Raw genomic sequence first — 21,162 nt, forward strand, 5'->3', positions numbered from 1 at the left:
TTGCACTCAGTGTTAACTGCTCGGACGTGACTTATTAGGGTTCCAGTTGCAGTTTTCTCTCCTCACATTCATCAACCATTGGGAAATTCATTCTTCAATCAAGGTCTTTCCCCACCACAAGGTCCAGCAGAAAATAGACGGAAAAATACCAACAGCAAGACAAAAGACACAGCTTGGCTCATTTTGTGCATGTGTTATAGCACAGCCTTTCTCAAACTTTTTTTGTGCCAAGGTCCAGTAATGTTTGGCCCTCATCCTGCCCCTGTCCTTACTGTATGTAATTTATTTGGGAAAAGAAAGACTATTTGTTAATTTTATGAAACATTTAATGAATTATTTACAATTACATTTAGAGATGCACAGAGGTTAAAGAAGCACAATAGTGACCCAAAGTTTCCCAGTATCTGCCCCCCCCACCCCCTGGTGAGCTGGCACAAACATCTGGACCAGTCACAGCTGCATGGCCTGGCAAACAAATGGCATAGGTTTTGTTTCCAGATTTTGTGAGGAGACATATAATTTGAGCATTAAACACTGGATTTTTATGTACCTATTTCTACCCTTTTCTACATCAATTTATGCTGGAAACAATTGAAAATATAGAAAAACTGATTCCAATGTAGCACAGCCTTTAAAGTTTTTGCTTATATACTCAGTGATTATGCTAAATTTAAATTCATTACGTACTTCTGATTTTGCCAATGCCATGATTTGCACAATGCTTGGACCATTTGAGCTAGCATGATGGTAGTGTTTTGTAGCTCTTAATAGGTCTTACAGTTACACCTACTGGCCAGTTTTTGGAATTTAGTTTTCGTAAATTTTGATGTTGATGAAATATTTTCTCAGATTCAGACCATTCTAAGCATAATTCATTTTGGAAGATATGAACGGACAGTGCCACAGTGGATGTTGGTAACCAGTAGGCTACTAGCAACATGATCTTCACCTGTTTAACTGACTTTACCAGATAGTATGCGACTGCCCTGCTATTTTTACAGACATGTGAACTCACCACAGACACTTGCCTTGTTGTGGCACTTATTCATGTGAATCATACATTAATTCATTTTAATTAATTTATAAATCCTTGGACTTCAATAGCTCAGATGTGTTACATCAGATTTCTGCTCATGTTTACAACTTTGTGCAAATTTAAAATATAACTCCTCCCATCTGCGTTCTCTGAAATTTGGAGAGTTGTAATATAGTCTGCTGTGCATATTATTGCTCTGCTGATATGGTAGTATCTCATTCAGACCATCTGACAGACACAGAGGACCATTTGGGTCTCTGTCTCTGACAAAGTTTAGAGGTGGCTGTAGCCTACGCTGCTCTTCATCGGAGGTAGATCATGGATGCAACACGTCACTGCCCACAGCAGAGCAAGTCCACTAAAATTAACTGAAGTTGCTACACTTACCAGCCGCGCTGCTCACCTCTATTTTTACAGAGAGAGTGGACACAAAGCGACGGACGGGAAGACACAGACAGGGAGCGCTCTTGAACCCCCTCACCGTCTCTGAAAGCATAACTAGTCAATCACGAGCGGCTCGACAGGTAGATCTATAGATCTATAGATAAACTCATCTTTCAGGCCTTTGACCAACCGGGTTGCAATATTTTTTCCCACTATGGCCACGCCAAGACCCGCCCTTCAATAGCATTCACACACTACTATTGGCTAGGCGTCCATGCTTACATGTACAGGTCCTATCCCCTGACCAATCCCATAACCCTAACCTTAACCACTCGAGGTGAAATGCCTAACCCCAAACAATCAAGCTGCTTTGTAGGGCGGGTCTTGGCATGGCCATGGTGGGATTCGTAATTTTGCGACTGGGTTGACACTTCAGCGTGAGAAATCAGGGGTGTGGCGTGTGAACGTGTGAAACTCATCAAATGCGTGTGTCTCACGGCCAATGCATGAGAGTTGGCAGCTCTGGAACAAGGACAACAGCCAAAAACAATTTAACATTCCATGGATTCGCTTTGCTAAGGCCCCGTCCACATGTACCAAAACGATCTTTTTTTTACCCGTCTTCCCTGGATTTGTTTCAAGAATAGTTGCGTCCAAACGAATCCACTTGTAAATGACTCAATATGCTACTTCATAGTCCAGGCCTATAGGCGGCGCTGTTTCTGCTACAGACATTGACAAAAAACGGAGAAGAAGAGCATAGTCACTTCCACTTCCCATCATAACATGACTAGCTAGATTATAACGTTCTCTTAATAGATCCGTGGACTATAATACCTTTCACCACTGCTCATTTTATGAAGGCCGCCGCAAGAAAACGTGTCTTTGTTTACATTGTATAATGTGCTGTTGGATTGCTTTTTATTTTGCATGATTGCAGCGCGCTAACGTTAGCTAGCTCTAACATCGGCAGTCAAACAAACATCAATGATCCATGAATGATGTCTTTTTAATAGCCTTTCTACAATAAGCTGTGGTAAAAGTTACTATTATCCGTTCAAGGAGTTTATAAGCAGACAGATTAGCTAGCTAGTTGATAAGTTGTCTACTTCCACTTTATAAACAGATAGCCATAGCAGCTAATGTTAACGTTACTTCGCTGCTGGAGAGGTCAGCTACTTTAGCGATGTTTAACGTAGGCTACATAACGTTAGCAATATATCTTGTGTAGAATCCAGAAGGAAGGGTCAGGGAGCAGAGACACAGTATTTAGATGAAGTGAGCTGTTTTGACCATGGAGATGGGACATGCTCGCTTAGCTTCACCGCAGTTGTGGGCGTCAGCGGCCATGGGAGAGGGTGTAAAAGAGGGGTGTGGCGATGACATCATCGATACAGATCCGTATTTACCATCCATACGAAGCCAAACGAGAGCCGTTTTCGGATTTTTTCACCCTGAGATCAGGTTTCAAAAAAGTGCGTTTTCAGGCAGTGCGTTTGCAGGATTCGTCTGGACGGTCGGCCCAAACGATGCAAAACATGTGCGTTTGCACAAAAAAACTTTTCCGTGTGGATGGCCCCGTGTGGATTTGCCTTATTGACTACCATGACAGCCATGCTTTAACACATAGACAGTAAAGCAGGGTATGTACATACCCTGCTTTACCGTCTATTTTAAAATCAATGGGAACATAATACAAAAAATTAACATCCTTCTGTACTGAAGACTTGAAACTAGCGATTGGGGGGTGTTAAACTAACTCACGCCATATTATTTCTTATCATTTTCTGTTTTCTGTCAGTCTCAGTGAGATCAGTTTAGATACCGACTGCACCTCTCACACCACTCATTTTGCAGGATGAGGAACAGCAGTCAGCTGTGTGTGTGTTTGTGTGATATGCTTTTGCATGATTGAACCTCTCTTTTTAAAGTGGCATTCCTTGTTGTGTGTAGTTTAGTCTCCATCCTCGATGCTAAGAGAACATTCCTGTGGTGTTTCTGTATGAAACTGCCAAAACTAAAAATTTAGCTATTTAGTAATTTTTAAGGATCACTGCATGAGGAGGGGGCATGATCATCAAAAGACACGTTTGCAAGTGCTGCATTCATGGTCTGTGATTTCAATATATTTATTTGCCTTGACATTTAAAAAGTACCTCTAAAACACGTTTATATTGTCTGTCTTCTCAGTGGTGGTGTTGTACGTGCAAGGCCTGGGGACCAAGGAGTGGAGAGAGGTGAGTGGAAAGTCTCGGAGTTTACATGAAATGCTGGTTTTCTTTCGAATGCAGAATCCTGGATTAAAGTGAGAACTGGGCTGATCAGTACGTTTGTGCTTTGCTGAAACATTAGCTAACAAAAAATAAACTGGTCCTAACAGTCTGTCTCCTATTATCCATGGCTAACTGGTTAGCCTTGGTACTTGTCTGTCCACATGTGTGCTGGAAACAGTGGAGAGTGACAGTGCTGGCAGTGATATGTTTCTCTGTAAAGAAGGCTATTGGTTACTTGCCGAAGGGGTCGGTGATGCATAATGTTTTCAGCATGTTTCACTGTGGAAAACATTGTGCCTCCCAGATAGCCTTGGTGAGTATCCTGCTAGCTGCGCTAGCAGTGTTGACTGTTTTTAGCACCGGCAACGTGCTAATAGAACCAGTTAGCCAAGTTAGCTAGCCGCTGCCTCCCTGGCACTATCATCTCCGCAGCTACGCGTGTCCCCACATGGCTGCCTTCAAAGTAGTGATGAAGTGATGACTTTTAAAGTGTTCACTGCACAGACAAGAAGTATTTTTGGAGTCCAGTTCTGTCTTCTCAGGTTGAGCATCCGCTGGATCACCTAACATTAGAGGGAAACAATACAAACAGATATATAAGTGTTGGGTAACCTCCTTCAGAGACTTCTTTACATGCAAACAATACAACCTAAAATGAAGTAATAGGCTCAATGGCAAGTCTAGCTTTGGCATTACGTTAACGTTGGCAAGTTATGGTTGAAACAGCAACATTGTTACAACATTGTGACGCATTTAATCACTGTTTATACCGCAAAGTTGTTTAACTGTCGTAGTATTCAACATGGGTGAATTTATGTCGTGGGGCAACGTCTAATCACCATTGAATTTGGTTTCAATTTTGAGAGGTGAATCAACGTTGATATTGCAACGTTGTTTAAACGTCTTGCTTCTCAACATAAATTATATAGAATTCTCCTCTAAACTGTACACAATTAATCATTCAAGTTACAGTTTGCAATGGTATCAACATTCTCAACTGTCCCTCATCATACCTCATTTTAGCATTGCATATGCTGGAATTAGCATTTTGCTTCTGAACTCTTCCCAACTGCTGAACAGTAATTTCCATCAGGATAAATAAAGCTTTCTATGACAATACTGACAGAATCTGTGATTACATAATTCCGTGTTTTCAATACAATCGTTTGAACATGAACATACTGTGCATGACTATAACTCAGTGGTAAAGCTTAAATGTTATCGAATGAGAATCCCTGGAAAAAAAGATTAGGAACTGATCGGGCAATAGTAAAACACTTTTAATAAAATTATTTCACGGGTAACAAAGATCCATACAAACATAGCAAAGGTGCATTTAATTTATTTCAGCATACTCAGGCCAGCTGACAGTCTTGCCTGGGCCCGGGACGAGATCTTAGATGCCCCCCTTCCCTCGCGGCCAGATCTCTCCTTTTCCCTTGCTCTTCCTCTCCTCACATCTCTCACTGAAATTAAGTGTGTAATCAGTCTCTGATCCATCCTGCTCAGACTCTCCGACAGGGCAGCGAGCCCCTCCCGCATCACTCTCTCTCTCTGTCTCTCTCTCTCTTCTCTCTCACGGGTAGCCTGACTCTGTCCCTCCGTTGCGGGGCAGCGGGCCCCTCCCACATCACTCTCTCTGTCACCTGACTGCAGCTGGATCTCTCTCTGTCTCATCCTTACTGACGGAGCTACCAAACTCAACTGTTTCTGTCAAAGTTAACGTGTTGTGTCAGGCTTTTATACAAGCTAATGGACGTTAACAATAAACCATATATTCTTACAACACAATAATGTCCCTTTAAGAAAATACACAATTAGAAAAATATCAGTTTTGCCTCACAGACTTTGAGAAAAGTATGTCTTTTGGTTACATTAAAGAAAACAGGAAAACACATTTTTTTTTATCAAATATCTGAGTTAAACCTTTAAATTGAGTTACCAAAAACAGAGCAAACTACCTTTAAAGCATCTCAAAACAGTTTTGTCAAATAAGCTTGAAACAGTTATTTTTAACCCTCCTGTTATCCTTGGGGTCAATTTGACCCCATTCAATGTTTAACATCTCTAAAAAAGTGCTTGACATAATTTGTTTTGCTTCATATTGAATGACTTTTCCTAATTTAATGGGGACAACTGGGTAAACATAAAATGAACATGATGATATATTTTCAATGTCCTGTATGCATTTTGTACGCATCGGTGTTCCTTGGGGTCAATTTGACCCCAGGCTGTTTTAGCTGTATAAACCATAGAAAATATTAACATTTTACACAAATTTGCTGAGATTGTTTTGAGGTCACTTTCACATGCAGGTTGTTGCAATTTCACAATCTTCAATTCCCCTCCCCCCACCCCACACACGCATCTACGCACCCATCCTCTGTGAGGGAGGGAAAATATTGTTCCCGCACTCTGAGGGAGGGAAAATATGGTTCTTGCATGGATGGTTTGTATCACATGATACACAGGGGAGGGGCAAACATATAAAAGCTCACACACAAGCTCCACGGCCTTCTAAACCATTTCTCTTGGTGCTCGATGTGCTCTTTCTGTACACTCACTTTCATTTGAAAATGACCTGCAAGAAAAGGTTTTCTGTCAGTGAAGTTTTGTCACAGCTCTTTGACACTGAAAGTGACATAGAAGAGAATGTGTCCGAGATTGAGGATAATGTTGAGGAAGACCCTGATTATGAGGCTTCCTCCTCTGAAGAAAAAGACTCTTGGGTTTGACCCTTCTGTTGTCTCTCAACCACCAACAGACACGTTACCTTCCAAAAATGGAAAATTATTATGGTCCCTCTCCCCACTTGAACGACAGGGTAGACTTAGTAGACCACCAGATATGCTATCAGTCATGTCCAAGATATTTTCATGACACCATCAGTTGAAAAAGATATACTTGAGATGACAAATTTAGAGGGAAGTCGTGTGTATGTGGACAGTTGGAAAGATGGGGCTGTCAACATTTTCCAGTTGCCAGTTTAGGCTATCAACATAAAAATTTGGTAAAAGATTTTTAATTTCCAACATTTTCTGGAGGTTTCAAAATAGAAAGTAAGACACAGACACATTGTAGCTTCAGTCATGTCCAATGTTGTAGTGGACGAGCGTAAGGCACACATTCCCCTACACAGCCCAAACGAGGCATTAGCATTCGAAAACTGATCAACAAATCACAACTGGTACTTAAAATGGGAAAAAAGTGAGAATCTTCACTTCTTACGCCCACTGCCACCCATCCCCTCCTGTGCACATTTCAAATATTTAGTCATGGTCGCAATAACTTCTGAGAGTGTATTTGAGTATGTGCTGATGACCGCAACTAGAAGAGGAAACAACAAACAGCACATTAGATTATTGTCATAAATGGTGTACCAACAATTTTGCTAAGCTGTACCAATTGTAGGACAACATTTAGATCACAAGCAGTTTTACTCACAGCACTAACAAAAACTTGAAATGTAGAGGGCTATTATGACTGTGATGCACACACGCACGCACGCACGCACGCACGCACGCACGCACGCACGCACGCACACACACTTTCAAAAAATGGTTGCTAGTCTCTCTGGGGTCCACATAAAAACAATTTAAAATCACACTGTCAATAAAATAAGTAAATCCAAAACAAGTGCAATATAAATATCAGAAAATGATCAATTGATACAGATTTGGAAGGAACAGACAGGGGGTTTTACACATTGAGACTCTCGCCTAGTCTGATTATGTACAAAGAAAGTATATTAGTATTGTGCCAAAAAGATTAACAATAATGTTGCTGTCAGCTTATTTTAACTAACCACCACTTATGAAAAAACCCAGCACATAGACGGCACCTTAGAATATGTAAAACAGGTGATTGAGCTCTTATTTTCATATCTTTGAGCAACAAATCTGTGACAACAAAACATGATAATCTGAGGGAACGGCAAAGAGCTCGAAAAAATTAACCGTCCCAACCAAGACACATGCAGGTAACCTATGTATGAGTAGTCTGTTGAGCAGAGGTGTCAAGTAACGAAGTACAAATACTTCGTTACCTTACTTAAGTAGAAATTTTGGGTATCTATACTTTACTGGAGTAATTATTTTACAGCATACTTTTTACTTCTACTCCTTACATTTTCACGCAATTATCTGCACTTTCTACTCCCTACATTTTAAAAATAGCCTCGTTACTCATATTTCAGTTTGGGTTGTTTTCATTCCAGCTCGTCAGTCATCGTTCAAAAAAACACACACACAAAAAACCTATCCAAATCGCTCCATCCGGAGAGAGTGAATTTGATTCTGGTTGGATGAGAAGTATAAACATAGCTATTCCGACACCCTATTGGTTTGTACGCGATCCATAACACCTGTACAGACCCGGTGCTAATACGCCACCGGTGCCTTATCGACTGTTATCTACCGGACCGAATAGCAACACGGATTTCGGTGTCTTAGGTGCCTGCGCGATGCTCCGAAAACGGACGTTAGAGGGAACTGAACATCGCCGCACGGGACGCTAGTCAACACTACAGTTGGAAGCAGGTTAGCCTAGCGTTAGCTAGAAGATGGAGTAAACATGATAAAATGCTGAGAGCTAATCGGTGTAAAAGTGTGTCTATATTTCACTGGAAAGGAGTCTGACACCAGACTGTAGCTGCCGTTGTCTGAAAAACACAGAAGAGATGTAGCCTACGTGTCAACTTTTTCAGCCCTTCTGAGTTTGCAGGTATTATTTTAATATACTGTAACATTATTATAGTCATATGATTTTGTCCCCGCGTTTTAGAGTTAAGTTGTTGTCCTTAATGGTATTTCCCCCACTTGATCAGGGGTCTTGAACGTTTTTTAAGCCAAGGATCCCTTAACTTAAAGTGAGATGTAGCAGGGACCCCCTACATATTGTATGAAATTAAGTTGCATATTAAACTGGGCCTACAATAACTGTTAGGGTAACCTAAAGCCTTCTTACATACCTTTTTTCATAAGCTATTAAAATATTAATTGTTGGCATGATTTTATAAATCATATTTTAATGTTAGGCCTACATACTGTATGTGACATACTGTATGTGGCACAGTAAATCTAGGATTAACTGTATCTGTGGGCTGATATCTTAGTGACTACCTTACCTATAGGCCAGCAAGCCTATCATCAGTGGGAATTTATATTTGCTAATAATATGTTGGAATTATGTTAAGGCATTTTATTTTTTATTTTTTTTAAAGACTCAAAAATGTACAATAATTCGGAGGCCCCCCTGCAATGACTCTGAGGACCCCCTGTTGAAGATCTCTGCCTTACATTACTTTTACTTTTATACTTTAAGTAGTTTTGAAACCAGTACTTTTACACTTTTACTTAAGTAAAAAGCTTGAGTTGATACTTCAACTTCTACAAAAGTCTTTTCAAACCCTAGTATCTATACTTCTACTTGAGTAATGAATGTGAATACTTTTGACACCTCTGCTGTTGAGTGAGCTGGGGGCTGTTTCACAAAAGCAGAATTTATAAATCCAGGATAACCGTTATCGGTTATCCTGGATTTATAAATTCTGCGAGGCTTGACCTAGTCTAATCAGAGCAGCCTGGCTTGGTGCGTTTCACGATGGCCAAGCCAGGCTGAAGTCATTTGGATAGATTCGTGTTCAAGGCTTTCCTTAACAGACTGCAAGGTCGATCACAGATTTACTGATGCTAAAATGGAGATTACTTATTGTGCATACTTTACACAGAGTGAGTAGCAGCTTCTAATGGAAGTTTGATAAAGTGAAACACATTATTTGTAAGAAACACGGCCGCTTTCTCTCGCTGAAACAGCGAGAGAAAGCGTTGCAAACAGTCGCAGACCGACTGAATGTAAGTAGTCTAAAAATAGAAATTATGTAACCATGACTCTGAACTGAAACCGTCATAATTATAACATTCAAGGATTTGCACACACTAACAGTTGTATATGTTGCCTTGAAAATGAGCAGAAGGTTTCAGTTAAGAGAAGTGGTTCGTAAATGTATATTTTTAAACTATAATTCAGTCTGTTCGCTATCGGCTGCCGCGCAATTTCTCACTGTTTTATTATAGCGGCCGAGTTTGCTTCTTCACATATATGCTTTGCTCCCTCATACTCATATGGACATAGAAAAGAAAGACACTGAAGAAAGTGGACGCTGAAATCTAGAAACTATATGAAGATAATTAAGTGATAAACTCAATGCATACTATAAACATGTACATTCATCTGTTATTTCCCCCCACCAAAATATAAGATCAAAAACAGGATGTACAATTAGGATAGTCCCAGTTCACTGGACAAAACACAAATTGTGTGCTAATGAAATGCACATGGAAGAGTAAGATACTAGATCCTTTACTGAAAAGAAATAAATCATCTGAAAAGTTATATTGGTCTCTGACCAGTCTTCCGTTGTTAGAACCATTATAGAAACATTTGTATAGGTCTTTATATAGGCCTACAGTGCAAAAAGCCGGCTTAAAAAAAACAAGAAAAAAAGTACAAATATTAGGTAAATATTACTTAAAATAAGCAAAATGATCTGCCAACAGAAATAGAAAATCTGACTTGCCAAGATTTTCTAAAACAAGAAAAAATATCTAACCTCAACAAACTCACAGATACCTTAAAACTAGTGTGGTCTCACTGATAACAAGTGCATTTGCCTTAATACAATTAAAATATATAAGAATTATTTTCTCAATATGTTGGAAAATGTTCTTAAATTGAGTAAATGCTAGTGCCATAATCTTGTCATAAAGCTACACACTAGGCATTATTTTCTTGATACAATACAAGCAGTTAAGGTGTTCTTTCTCAATATGTAGTATAATTTGCTATAATGTAGCATCTACTTCTTTACAAAATTCTTGAAATAAGACAAAATCCCTGCAATTTACATATCATATTAAAGCTTAAAAATCTGTAATCCGGACAGTAATAAAAAATGTGAAAGGCTTGCCTAAAAAATAAAGGAGTCAAATATCTTATCACCTCTTTATTATTTTTGTATGTGCACATCAGCAGAGCATACATGAAGCCCACTGGTCAAGGCTGAAAAGCTGAATGGGTAAAATTAAACTATAAGCATCTGACAGAGCAACGTGTCATACGTTCTAAGAGGCTGAAAAAACAACAACAGCTCCTCCAAAACACACTTGTATTGGGGCTGGGCATCTATATTATTACTAATGTCCAAGCCTATTCAGTAATGAACTTCTTCCACTCAGCCATAGCTTTTTTATATGACAAAGTCATATCTCGGTCATGGATGGAGTCCATGAGGACTTCTGTCTGCAGCACAGAGAGGAATGTGGCAATGCACTTGGGATATGTAAGCTGAAAAGTGTAGTAGCATGCAAGGATGTACAGCACACTGACAGAGAGGTCCTCCTTTGGGACGATCAGCACAAGCATGGTTCCAATGGCCAGTATGCAGTTTAATCAGGAGAGACTTCCTTGCAAATATGAACATATTTATTGTACAGACAAACATGAAACAGTTAAGAGTCTCTGGAGATTGGACTCCATCGAAACCAAATGTCATAAAGGGTTAATGAAACCCAAACATATCCCCTGATGGAGTCCAGACACTGGTGGTGGTGATGAAGGTGCAGAGGAACCATCGACAGCCAAGCGCTGACGATACCCAAGGCCGTGGGCGAGACCACCGGTGGTAGAAGGGGAGCAGGCGGGACGCACTCTATTCCTGAAACGACAACTGACAACCGCGGAGTAGAGAGCAGATTTAAAGCAGGATGTCATGCTGTGATAGGCTTGTGACAAATGGCCGACTCTGATTGGTGTAACTAACACAACACAGCTGGATCTGACTTACTACTGACAAGTGACATACCATGAAACAGCTGATCATTATGAGCAATGAAAAAAAGGAATATGAAGTCTTCCTGTAAGAACTTACGCTGAGCTTCATTTGGTTTCACAGACAATCACAACAGGGCTGGAGAGTAGTCTCGCCTGGGGTCTTCTTGGGGTCTTCTGCAGACTGAAACAAAAATAGAAAAACAAAAATGATCACTTAAACAATTCACTGTTAAGAGAATATGATCAAGTAATATGAAACATACATGCATACATATCATACCTTAAGGATGTGAAGCATAGTCGCACTTGCATGTCCTAACTTTTTGTCCCAAAACTTGAAACAGTATTTGCAAAATATAGCCAATAAACCAATATATGCAATTTATGGAAGAATTTAATTTGCTTACATGATCCAGTTCTCTGAAGCAGGGATATGCTTGAAGAATCTTGGTAGGCCTGTCCTGCTCCTTAAGAACATCAGAGTTAATGTATGCCCGTCTTGCTTGGTATTCAGGTCCAACAGCTGGGCAACATTCTTATTATTGGGTCTAGGCTTGGATTTGTACAGCTCCTGAAGAATTTTTAATGTCTTGCCTGGTTCTGTGGGCTTAACAGTAGTTTCAGATCCTAGAAAACACCATTTAACGTTTGTAATGATGTAATGAAATTGCAATCACCGTTTCTATTATTACAGTTTGATGGAACCATACAAAAACCCAGTTACATATAGGATAAAAACTGTGAAGTCCGATAGGCCCGGTACCAGGCCAAGTGTATTACTTTGGTCTGTTTTGTTTTTAAGGTTTCTAAAGGACAAGGCTTTAATGCAACCAGAACATCAGTCCATATTCCAGTTTTACTAATTCACTTTTGACAATGAAACAACTTCATTTGGAGACTCTATATAATTTAGTATTAGATAATCTGAGGTTAACCAAAAAGCTCTCTCTAGACCTCTTTTAGGTTAACCACAGCTCCCAGACCCCATAGGGTTTAAGGTATGACATTATTGTTAGATTAACTACAGTAAAAGTTGCATTAATACCAAAATACAATCTCAACACACACACACACACACACACACACACACACACACACACACACACACACACACACACACACACACACCTCAGTGTAGGGACCAGGGTCCCAAAGTTAAATTAACATTGGTCTACCAAAGGGATCTACTTGGACCACTGACATTTTAAAGAATGAGAACCACTGATTTACATACATTCTAATCCTTCAAAACAAAATAAATAGAAATAACCATTTTTGGGCACCAGGGGGACTGGTGGCCAAAGACCAAACCTCATTAGATTAGGCAGTGAGGGAAATTCATCCTTCAATCAAGGCCTTTCCCCACCACAAGGTCCAGCAGAAAATAGACTGAAAAATACCAACAGCGAGACAAAAGACACATCATTGCTCATTTTGTGCATGTGTTATATCACAGCCTTTCTCAAATTTTTTTTTTGTGCCAAGGCCCAGTAATGTTTGGCCCTCATCCTGCCCCACTTACTGTATTTTTGGGAAAAGAAAGACTATTTCATTTAGGTGCTAAATAACGTCTGCAAGCATTTAGAGATGCAGAGGTTAGAGAATTTTTATGCACCTATTTCTACCCTTTTCTACATCAATTTATGCTGGAAACAATTGAAAATATAGAAAAATAAGGCCCTCAGGCATTCTGTATTACTTTCAACTATTCTATTCAACGATCAACTTTTTCTAATTTAATGTTATCTCTGCTGAGTCAACACACATGTAGGCCTAATTTACTCTTACCTCCTCTTTTGCGTTTTTTGTTGGGGAAGTAACCTCTTTAAATGTGCATGTGGCACTTATTCATGTGAATCATACATCATTTTAATTCATTTATAAACCCCTGGACTTCAATAGCTCAGATGTGTTTCAGCAAGATTTACAATTTTGTGCACATTCAAAATAGAACTCCTCCCGTCTGTGTTCTCTGAGATTTGGAGATCTGTAATGTAATCTGCTGTGCATGTTATTGCTCTGCTGATATGGTAGTATCACATTCATACCGTCTGACAGACACAGAGGCCCATTTGTGCCTCTGGTCTCTGACAAAGTTTAGAGAAGTGGCTGTACGCTGCTCTTCATCGGAGGTAGAGCACGGATGCAACACGTCACTGCCCACAGCAGAGCGAGTCCACTAAAAAGTTGCTACACTTACCAGCCGTGCTGCTCACCTCTATTTTTACAGAGCGAATGGACACAAAGCGACGGATGGGTCTGTATTTAATGTTGAATGAACATTTAGAAAATTCCACAGACAGGGAACGCTCTTGAACCCCCTCACCGTCTCTGAAAGCATAACTAGTCAATCACGAGTGGCTCAACAAGTAGATCAAATTTTGGATTTGTGGACTTTGCTACTGTGGGATTTTGGATAATACGTTTTTTTTACTGGATTTTGAGTGCTTTGATTATTTTTGTGTTAAATATTTGAACATTTGATTTGACCCTTGAATTGTGTGTTTGTGCTGATTTCTTTAGTGCGTAGTGTTTTGATATTACTGAATGTCCGTTACATTCAAGCCATTGCCATTGAGTTGATACAAAGCTAATTAAGACTATCAGCTCCACAAAACTCTCTCTGTATTTCTCAGCATGTTTAGAAATGGGTGTCGTTCGTGACTTCCGCGCACTGAAACTCAAGTAAAGTCCATGTTTTTCTTAATCGTCCGTGTCCTCCTTGGCTACGTAGCAACTGTGTGGAGGAGGGGTGGGGGTGAAGCGCGATCACGGAAGGCTTGTGTCATGTGGATACACCAACAGAATTGATGTCATTACTTAGAATTCCTCATGGGGGAGACAGAAACTACGCACTATAACTTTAAACTTTAAGGTCATTCAATGTATATATGGTGTACATTTTAATATGTGCACGCTTGTGTGGTTTGATTTTATATCCTAACAAAATACAACTGACATAAAACGTAACCTAACTAAGGCTGTTAGATGTCAGAAGAGAGACCTGGCTGGCACCCATTGACTAAATAAAAATGTTCTTAAAACAGATAGCAATCAAGTCAGTCAAACACTCACATTATAGCTGGGATAAGTTTGAATATAAGAACAGCTGGATCATCTGGCTCTGACACCTGCTGCTAAAAAGCAATCAAACAATCAAAACAATCAAATCATGTTTAATCATTACTTCATGGGAATTATAAATGCTTTAAATAGGCAGCTCTATATACGTGTTAGGTGTAAATATGTAATCCCTCGCCTCTTTAACCCTCTTTCACTACACAGCATGTTTGGTCTTTTGATAAGATTATCAGTTATTATACACACTAAAAAAAACTCCTGGGTTAAAAAGGGACCAACTAATTTCTGGGTTATTTTAACCCAAAAAATTGGGTTATTATTTTTGACCCAACTTCTGGGTTAAATACTTGACCCAAATGTTGGATTAAAATAACCCAACAGTGTAGTTAATATAACCCAACTTCTGGGTTAAATACCTGACCCAAATGTTTGGTTAAAATAACCCAACATTGTAGTTAATATAACCCAACTTCTGGGTCAAAAGAACAACCCCATTTTCTGGGTTGAAATAATCCAGAAATTAGTTGGTCACTTTTTAACCCAGGAGTTGGGTCAAAAATAACATAACTTGGGTTACTATGCCAGTATGCCTTATTTCAGAAAAAAAACTTTGTTTTAGGGACTGTTCGTTATTTATTTAAGGGGCCACTGGAGGAGTTTTGGGACCTTTAGTCAAAATAGACCTGACCCTCCCTTCACCAGCAATACATTTTGGATGACCCTCCAAAATGAATGGGAGAAAAGGGACAACACAGTCTCACTCCCTACTCGTCAAATGTATGACGCATGGTCAAGGACCCTGGTGTCAAGTTTCAACGAAATAGGGGTACCCTTGACGTTATTTTTCGACGAGGGGGTCCGTCAGATAGACATTCATGTTATTCCCTCACCGTCGGATATCGACGAAAGAAAAAAACACGCCCCCCGCCCCTTAACTCGAAATCTGTGACAGTTATTGGTATTTTTAGCCCAATAACCGCTGTTTTAATCAACATTATTCACGAGATATTATCATGGTTTATATGTATTTCTTTTTATGTTATTATTTCGGTATATTTCGGCCAGGGAAGCTGGATTGCTTTTTTGTTGATTTTATTTTTTTAAACTATAATGCTACATCTATCAACATTTATTTAGATGTTATCATTGTATTAATTTCTTTACTTTAATAATATTATTTCGGTCTTATTACCGGTGAAATATTACAGTATAGGCTAATACAGAACATTACGATATGATCCGAGCAGGACGCATTCAAAGCCGATAGTCCTATCCCCCAATGCAATGCGGCTATTAATTTCAAAGAATCGGGCAGCGATCAGCTGGTCTTTAACGCCAGGATCGCTTCAATATACATATATACAGTCAGTAATTGTGTCACCAGCAACAACACGTAGCTCAGTTTTGTTCCAGTAAGTTATGAACCATAATAACGTTTAAACGAATCCGCGGAAAACTCCGGAAGTGACGTAGTACGTCCCGCTCAGCGGATACGAAGATAAAAATATATAATATTCGTAATATTGATGTTTTTTTCTAATGTTGTATTTGAGGAGTTAAACAATAAAGATAGTTATAATAATAAAATACAGTTTCATGTATTTGCGTTTCTTATGGGAGTTGTAGTTTTAAAGTATATTGGAATATTTCTCATAAGTAGAAGTTGGCAGTGTATAATTTTGGATACACCCAGGGGTTTTTTGGGATGGAGAACACACTGGTGTCATCAGATTTTAAAAATCAAATCGTTAAATAGGTGAAAATAGCTTATTGCCATATTTGACAGTGCTTACAGTAGGTAATTTGGTGACCATATCTACATGACAGCTGAGGTCCAGAGCTTTCTATAACAGCTGGTTTTATGTGTGTAGAACCTTCTGTTGCTAAATGACAGGCCTTCATACATGTACTGGGTTCAAGGTTCAGAGGTCAATATTTCAAAGCAGGAGTAATGTATCCTCTTCAGACTGACATATGTTCCTCTCCAGGTTGAGACCTTTCCAACGATGTGTTTGCTATAGTCCTACGACAACGTTTTAATTTTTACACATCATGGAGACCACTTAGCAGGAGATACTTTATTGTCCCCAGAGGGATATTTGCCTTGAGTTCAAATGCTTCACAAATAACACTTGACATATTGTTTTATCATACAGCTGACATACTTAAAATAAAAAACAACATGAACAAAGTGATATAGGCTAGACTGAAGCACATCACACAGCAACAATCTATTGCTCATCTTTCACAAACAGTGACAAGAGCAACACAACAATGCTTTGTTATCATGAAGCTATTGCACACCCTCAATCTCAAGCAACATTATTTAAAGTTTTAATTGAGGTAGGTCCAAATTAGGCCTATATCATCATCAATGTTTTTATAGTTTAGAAATGTTAAGTTTACCCATATCTTCTGCCAGAGGATAAGAGCTCATACTTGGCATGGAGAATAAAGATAGAGCAGACCATATTCTGTGTGCTTGCCTGGAGAGACTGGTTTCTATTCCTCTACACAACCTTCATGAGAGTCATAATAAAATTCTCTGTAATGCAGCCTTGTATAACATAAACCATCTGATTCACCGTGGGTGTCTGCTCTAAATGATAACACACACTTTCAACATGGGCCTTTCAGCCAAAGGTGCATGTTGTCCATGTGAACACCAATGGGCCTATAGGAGCAGAGCCGATGGATTGGTTCATCATTTATGACCTCTGATATCCTCTGACCCAGCTCTGTCTTGAGAGTTACCTCAACTTCAGTTTCAAAGGGGGGGGGGTCAGCTTTTCTTAGACATGAGTAGGGGGGGGCACCAAGGAAAAAAGGTTGGGAACCATACATACCCAAACAAAGCTATATACATCTTACTCAGTGAACAAAAACCTCAGTAACAATCTGCTTATCCTTTTAATTTCCTGAAAATGCTTCTTAAAACTAGTCCCTTCTTAATTTTGAAAAGGTAGTCTCAGTAAAGGCTACAAAGGTTAGGATGGCTACAAGCCGTAACCACGGTGATTGATATGAGGATCATCTTCTGAATATAATAATGAATATTTTAGGCCTACCATAAATTGATATTTTAAAAAAGTAATTTATTTAAAACAACTAATAATGCAGTGTGATTTTAAATCAAACTAAGTCCCACACATAAATATACTCATGTTTTTCCCCTTTAGTCTTTGCTATTAATATTCATCAACTGCAAAATTAGAAAATTGCGTTTTTAAATAACTATGTATGGAAAATAAAATAAAAAATGCTTCTCTTTGTATATAGTTTATTGTTTTTCACAACAGTACAATTCAAAACAAATGCAAATTAGTCAAACAAGCCATTAGGCTGTATTTCTAAACACTCAACTGTAGGTTTTTTATATAGTTTATATAAGGCAAATCAAAGTGCTAAATATAAAACACATTTTTTTCATTATTAGTATTTTATTGTGTAAATTCTCACGTACAACGTGGAAATATTCTTTTTTTTTTTTTTTTTTTTTTCACAAAATGTAGATTACAAAAATCAGGTAAGCAATAATAGCACGTGAACAACAAGTTTACAAACTTATAAAAATAATAAAAAATTTAAAAAAATACATATATAGAAACAAACACATACACACACCCCTACACATATATATACCCATATATACATAAACAAATACATATATACATACACACATATATATATATATATATATATATATATATATATATATATATATATATATATATACACATATACCACATACACAATATAAAAAAAAAAAAAAAAAGTACATGACATCAATTTAGTCAGAGGTTTCAGGGAAAAAAAGCTCTACAGTATCTACAATTTTAATACTTTTTTTGTTATCCAACGTTCTAAGTGACTTCAGTAGAGATTTAAATTCTATGAGAAAAGGTACAAAGTTAGGAGAAGAGTTAGAAAATTTCTGCTTGTGAATATAGAATTTTGCATACAAAATAACAAAATTTATAAGATACTCAAGAGCACCATTATCTGAATTATTGTAGAAACAGATAATATCTTTAAGATTAAAGGAGTAGATAGAGTTGGTGGGTTCAAAAAAGTAAGACTCCAAATCTGTCCAAAATCTTTTGGAAATTTCACAATCAAAAAAAGGTGAGATATTGTTTCACTACTATGTTTACAAAATGTACAGGAGGAGTCAATGTCAGTAAATCTAGCAACAAGGTGATTAGTAGGGTATATGTTATTTAAAATTTTGAGGTTAACTTCCTTAGCTTTGTTAGAAACACAATACTTATACGGTAGAAGCCAAGCCTTTCTCCAATTTATGTTTATAATTTTGGAACTCCACACAAACTTGCCCCTTGGTACAACAGCATTCTTTCTCTGGAAAATTTGGCGAATATGCTTATTGTTACATTTTATGTGTGTTACTTCAATTCCATCCAATGATAGTAAAGGCTGTGATATAACATGTGCATCATAGGTTAAGTAATTTTTTATAAGTAGAATTAAACCATTTGGGATTGCACGAGTTAAGGAATTAAATTCTCTGAAAGGAATTGGAAAATTGTGTACATTAATAAATTGTTCATAGGACAGCATATCACCAGATTCATCGAAAAGATTAAGAATGTGGTTTAAATCTCTATGGAACCAATTAGGAAAAAATAAGGATTTGTTCCTAATGACTATGTTACAATTGTTCCAGAGGAATGTCTTGTCTTGGCGAAAAATTGTGGACAAAGGCTAGCTTCCAAGCTAAAAGGGCTTGCTGATGGAATTTTGATAATTTAATTGGCAATTTATTTGGCATAAAATTACATTTTAAAATGAAGGAAAGCCCTCCAATTTTGTTAAAAATGTAATTTGGGATAAAGTACCAAATTGACTCAGGGTTTTTAAGACATCTTTTTAACCAATTAATTTTAAAGGTGTTCACAGTGTCACTGAAATCTAGGACTTCAAGACCTCCTTCTGCTTTACTTCAGGAAAGTACATTTTTCTTTAGCTTGTGGGACTTATTTTTCCAAATAAAATCCAGAAAAATTTGATTTACGTCAGTGATTGATGAGTTATTTACGAATAAGGATAAAGATGGATACACAAAACGAGATAGACCCTCTGCTTTAGAGAGGAGAACTCTACCCAAAATAGACAAATCCCTTTGAAGTCAGATGTTAAAAATATTCTTTGTTTTCTTTATTCTACTTGAAAAATTTAGATGTTGCCTAGCAATAAGATTTCTAGTTATAAATATCCCCAGATACTTAACAGAGTCCTTAACTGGGATATTTTCAATAACACGATCATCACAACAATGTAGAGATAAGATTTCACATTTGGACATATTCAATCTTAAACCTGAAGCCTTGGAAAATTGATCTATCAAGTGAATAGAGTTATCTAACTGGTTCTTGTTCTTTAGGAAAATTGTAGTGTCGTCTGCCAATTGGGAAATTTTTAACTCCTTACCAAATATTGAGATTCCTTCAAAATTTTTGTCAGATGTAATTTTAAGCGACAATAATTCGGAGACCAAAATAAATAGGAAGGGCGAGATAGGGCACCCCTGCCTGACCCCTCTATTAATTTGAAATCTTTTAGAGGTATTGAGATTAATTATAACCGAGCTATTAATATCTTTATAAAACATACTGACAATGTCTACAAACTTGTTACCAAAGCCAAACACATTAAGGGACTGTAAGAGAAATTTGTGTTCAATTGTATCAAAGGCCTTATAAAAGTCTAGAAACAAAATGAGTGCATCAGACTTAACTGCATCTGCATAATCCAACAGATCTAATATGAGTATGATATTACAACTAATATGTCGATTTTTCATGAAACCTGTTTGAGTTTCAGCTATAATAGAGTCTAGCCCTTTTTTCAGTCTGTTTGAGTAAGCTAAAGCCAATATCTTATAATCTAATGTTAAAAGAGTGATAGGACGCCAATTATCAATTAAGAGAGGGTCTTTGTCAGGTTTGGGGATAAGAGATATGATACCTTGCTTCATTGTAGCTGTCATCTCCCCGTGATTGATGCATTCTTTGTACATACATACTAGAGAGTTATGAAGGTATTCCCAAAAGTGTATATAAAATTCAACAGATAGGCCGTCGATTCCTGGAGATTTGCCCTTCTTCATTGAAAAAAGTGCATCTTTAATTTCATTGACTGACAGGTTAGATTCACATAGTGATTTAAATTCCTCATCAATCGAAGGGATGAAAGCTTGAAGATTATTCAAAAAATTTGCACAATCACTAGCATTAAATTGTGATTCATATAAGTTCCTATAAAATTTGGTGACAAAATTAGAAATTAGCTTTGGATCTTTAGAAGGAACTCCGTCAATATTAAGGGCAGATAAAGATTTTCTTTTAAAATTTCTCTTCTCAAGAGCAAAAAAGTAACTGGTGTTCTTCTCCCCTTCTTCAAGCCATTTGGCTCTTGACCTAATGAATGCTCCTTTTGCCAAGTCTAGATACATTTGGTCCAGCTGTAGCTGGATTTTCCTTATTTCGAGTTCTTCTTCCAAATTAATGTTTATTTTTGTCAGTAAAAGGTGAAGTTTGT

General features: G+C 37.9%; 1 protein-coding gene across 1 annotated transcript in view; it reads left to right on the forward strand.

Moving 5' to 3' along the window:
- Window positions 1-21,162, forward strand: part of LOC114553537 (copine-9) — a 396,447-nt gene that overhangs the window by 75,526 nt on the left and 299,759 nt on the right. The window contains 1 exon segment of the mRNA XM_028574744.1: window positions 3,611-3,657. Coding sequence (XP_028430545.1) covers window positions 3,611-3,657 — 47 coding nt within the window.

Source organism: Perca flavescens, chromosome 4 (assembly GCF_004354835.1).
Source record: "Perca flavescens isolate YP-PL-M2 chromosome 4, PFLA_1.0, whole genome shotgun sequence".
NCBI classification, from domain to species: Eukaryota; Metazoa; Chordata; class Actinopteri; order Perciformes; family Percidae; genus Perca; species Perca flavescens.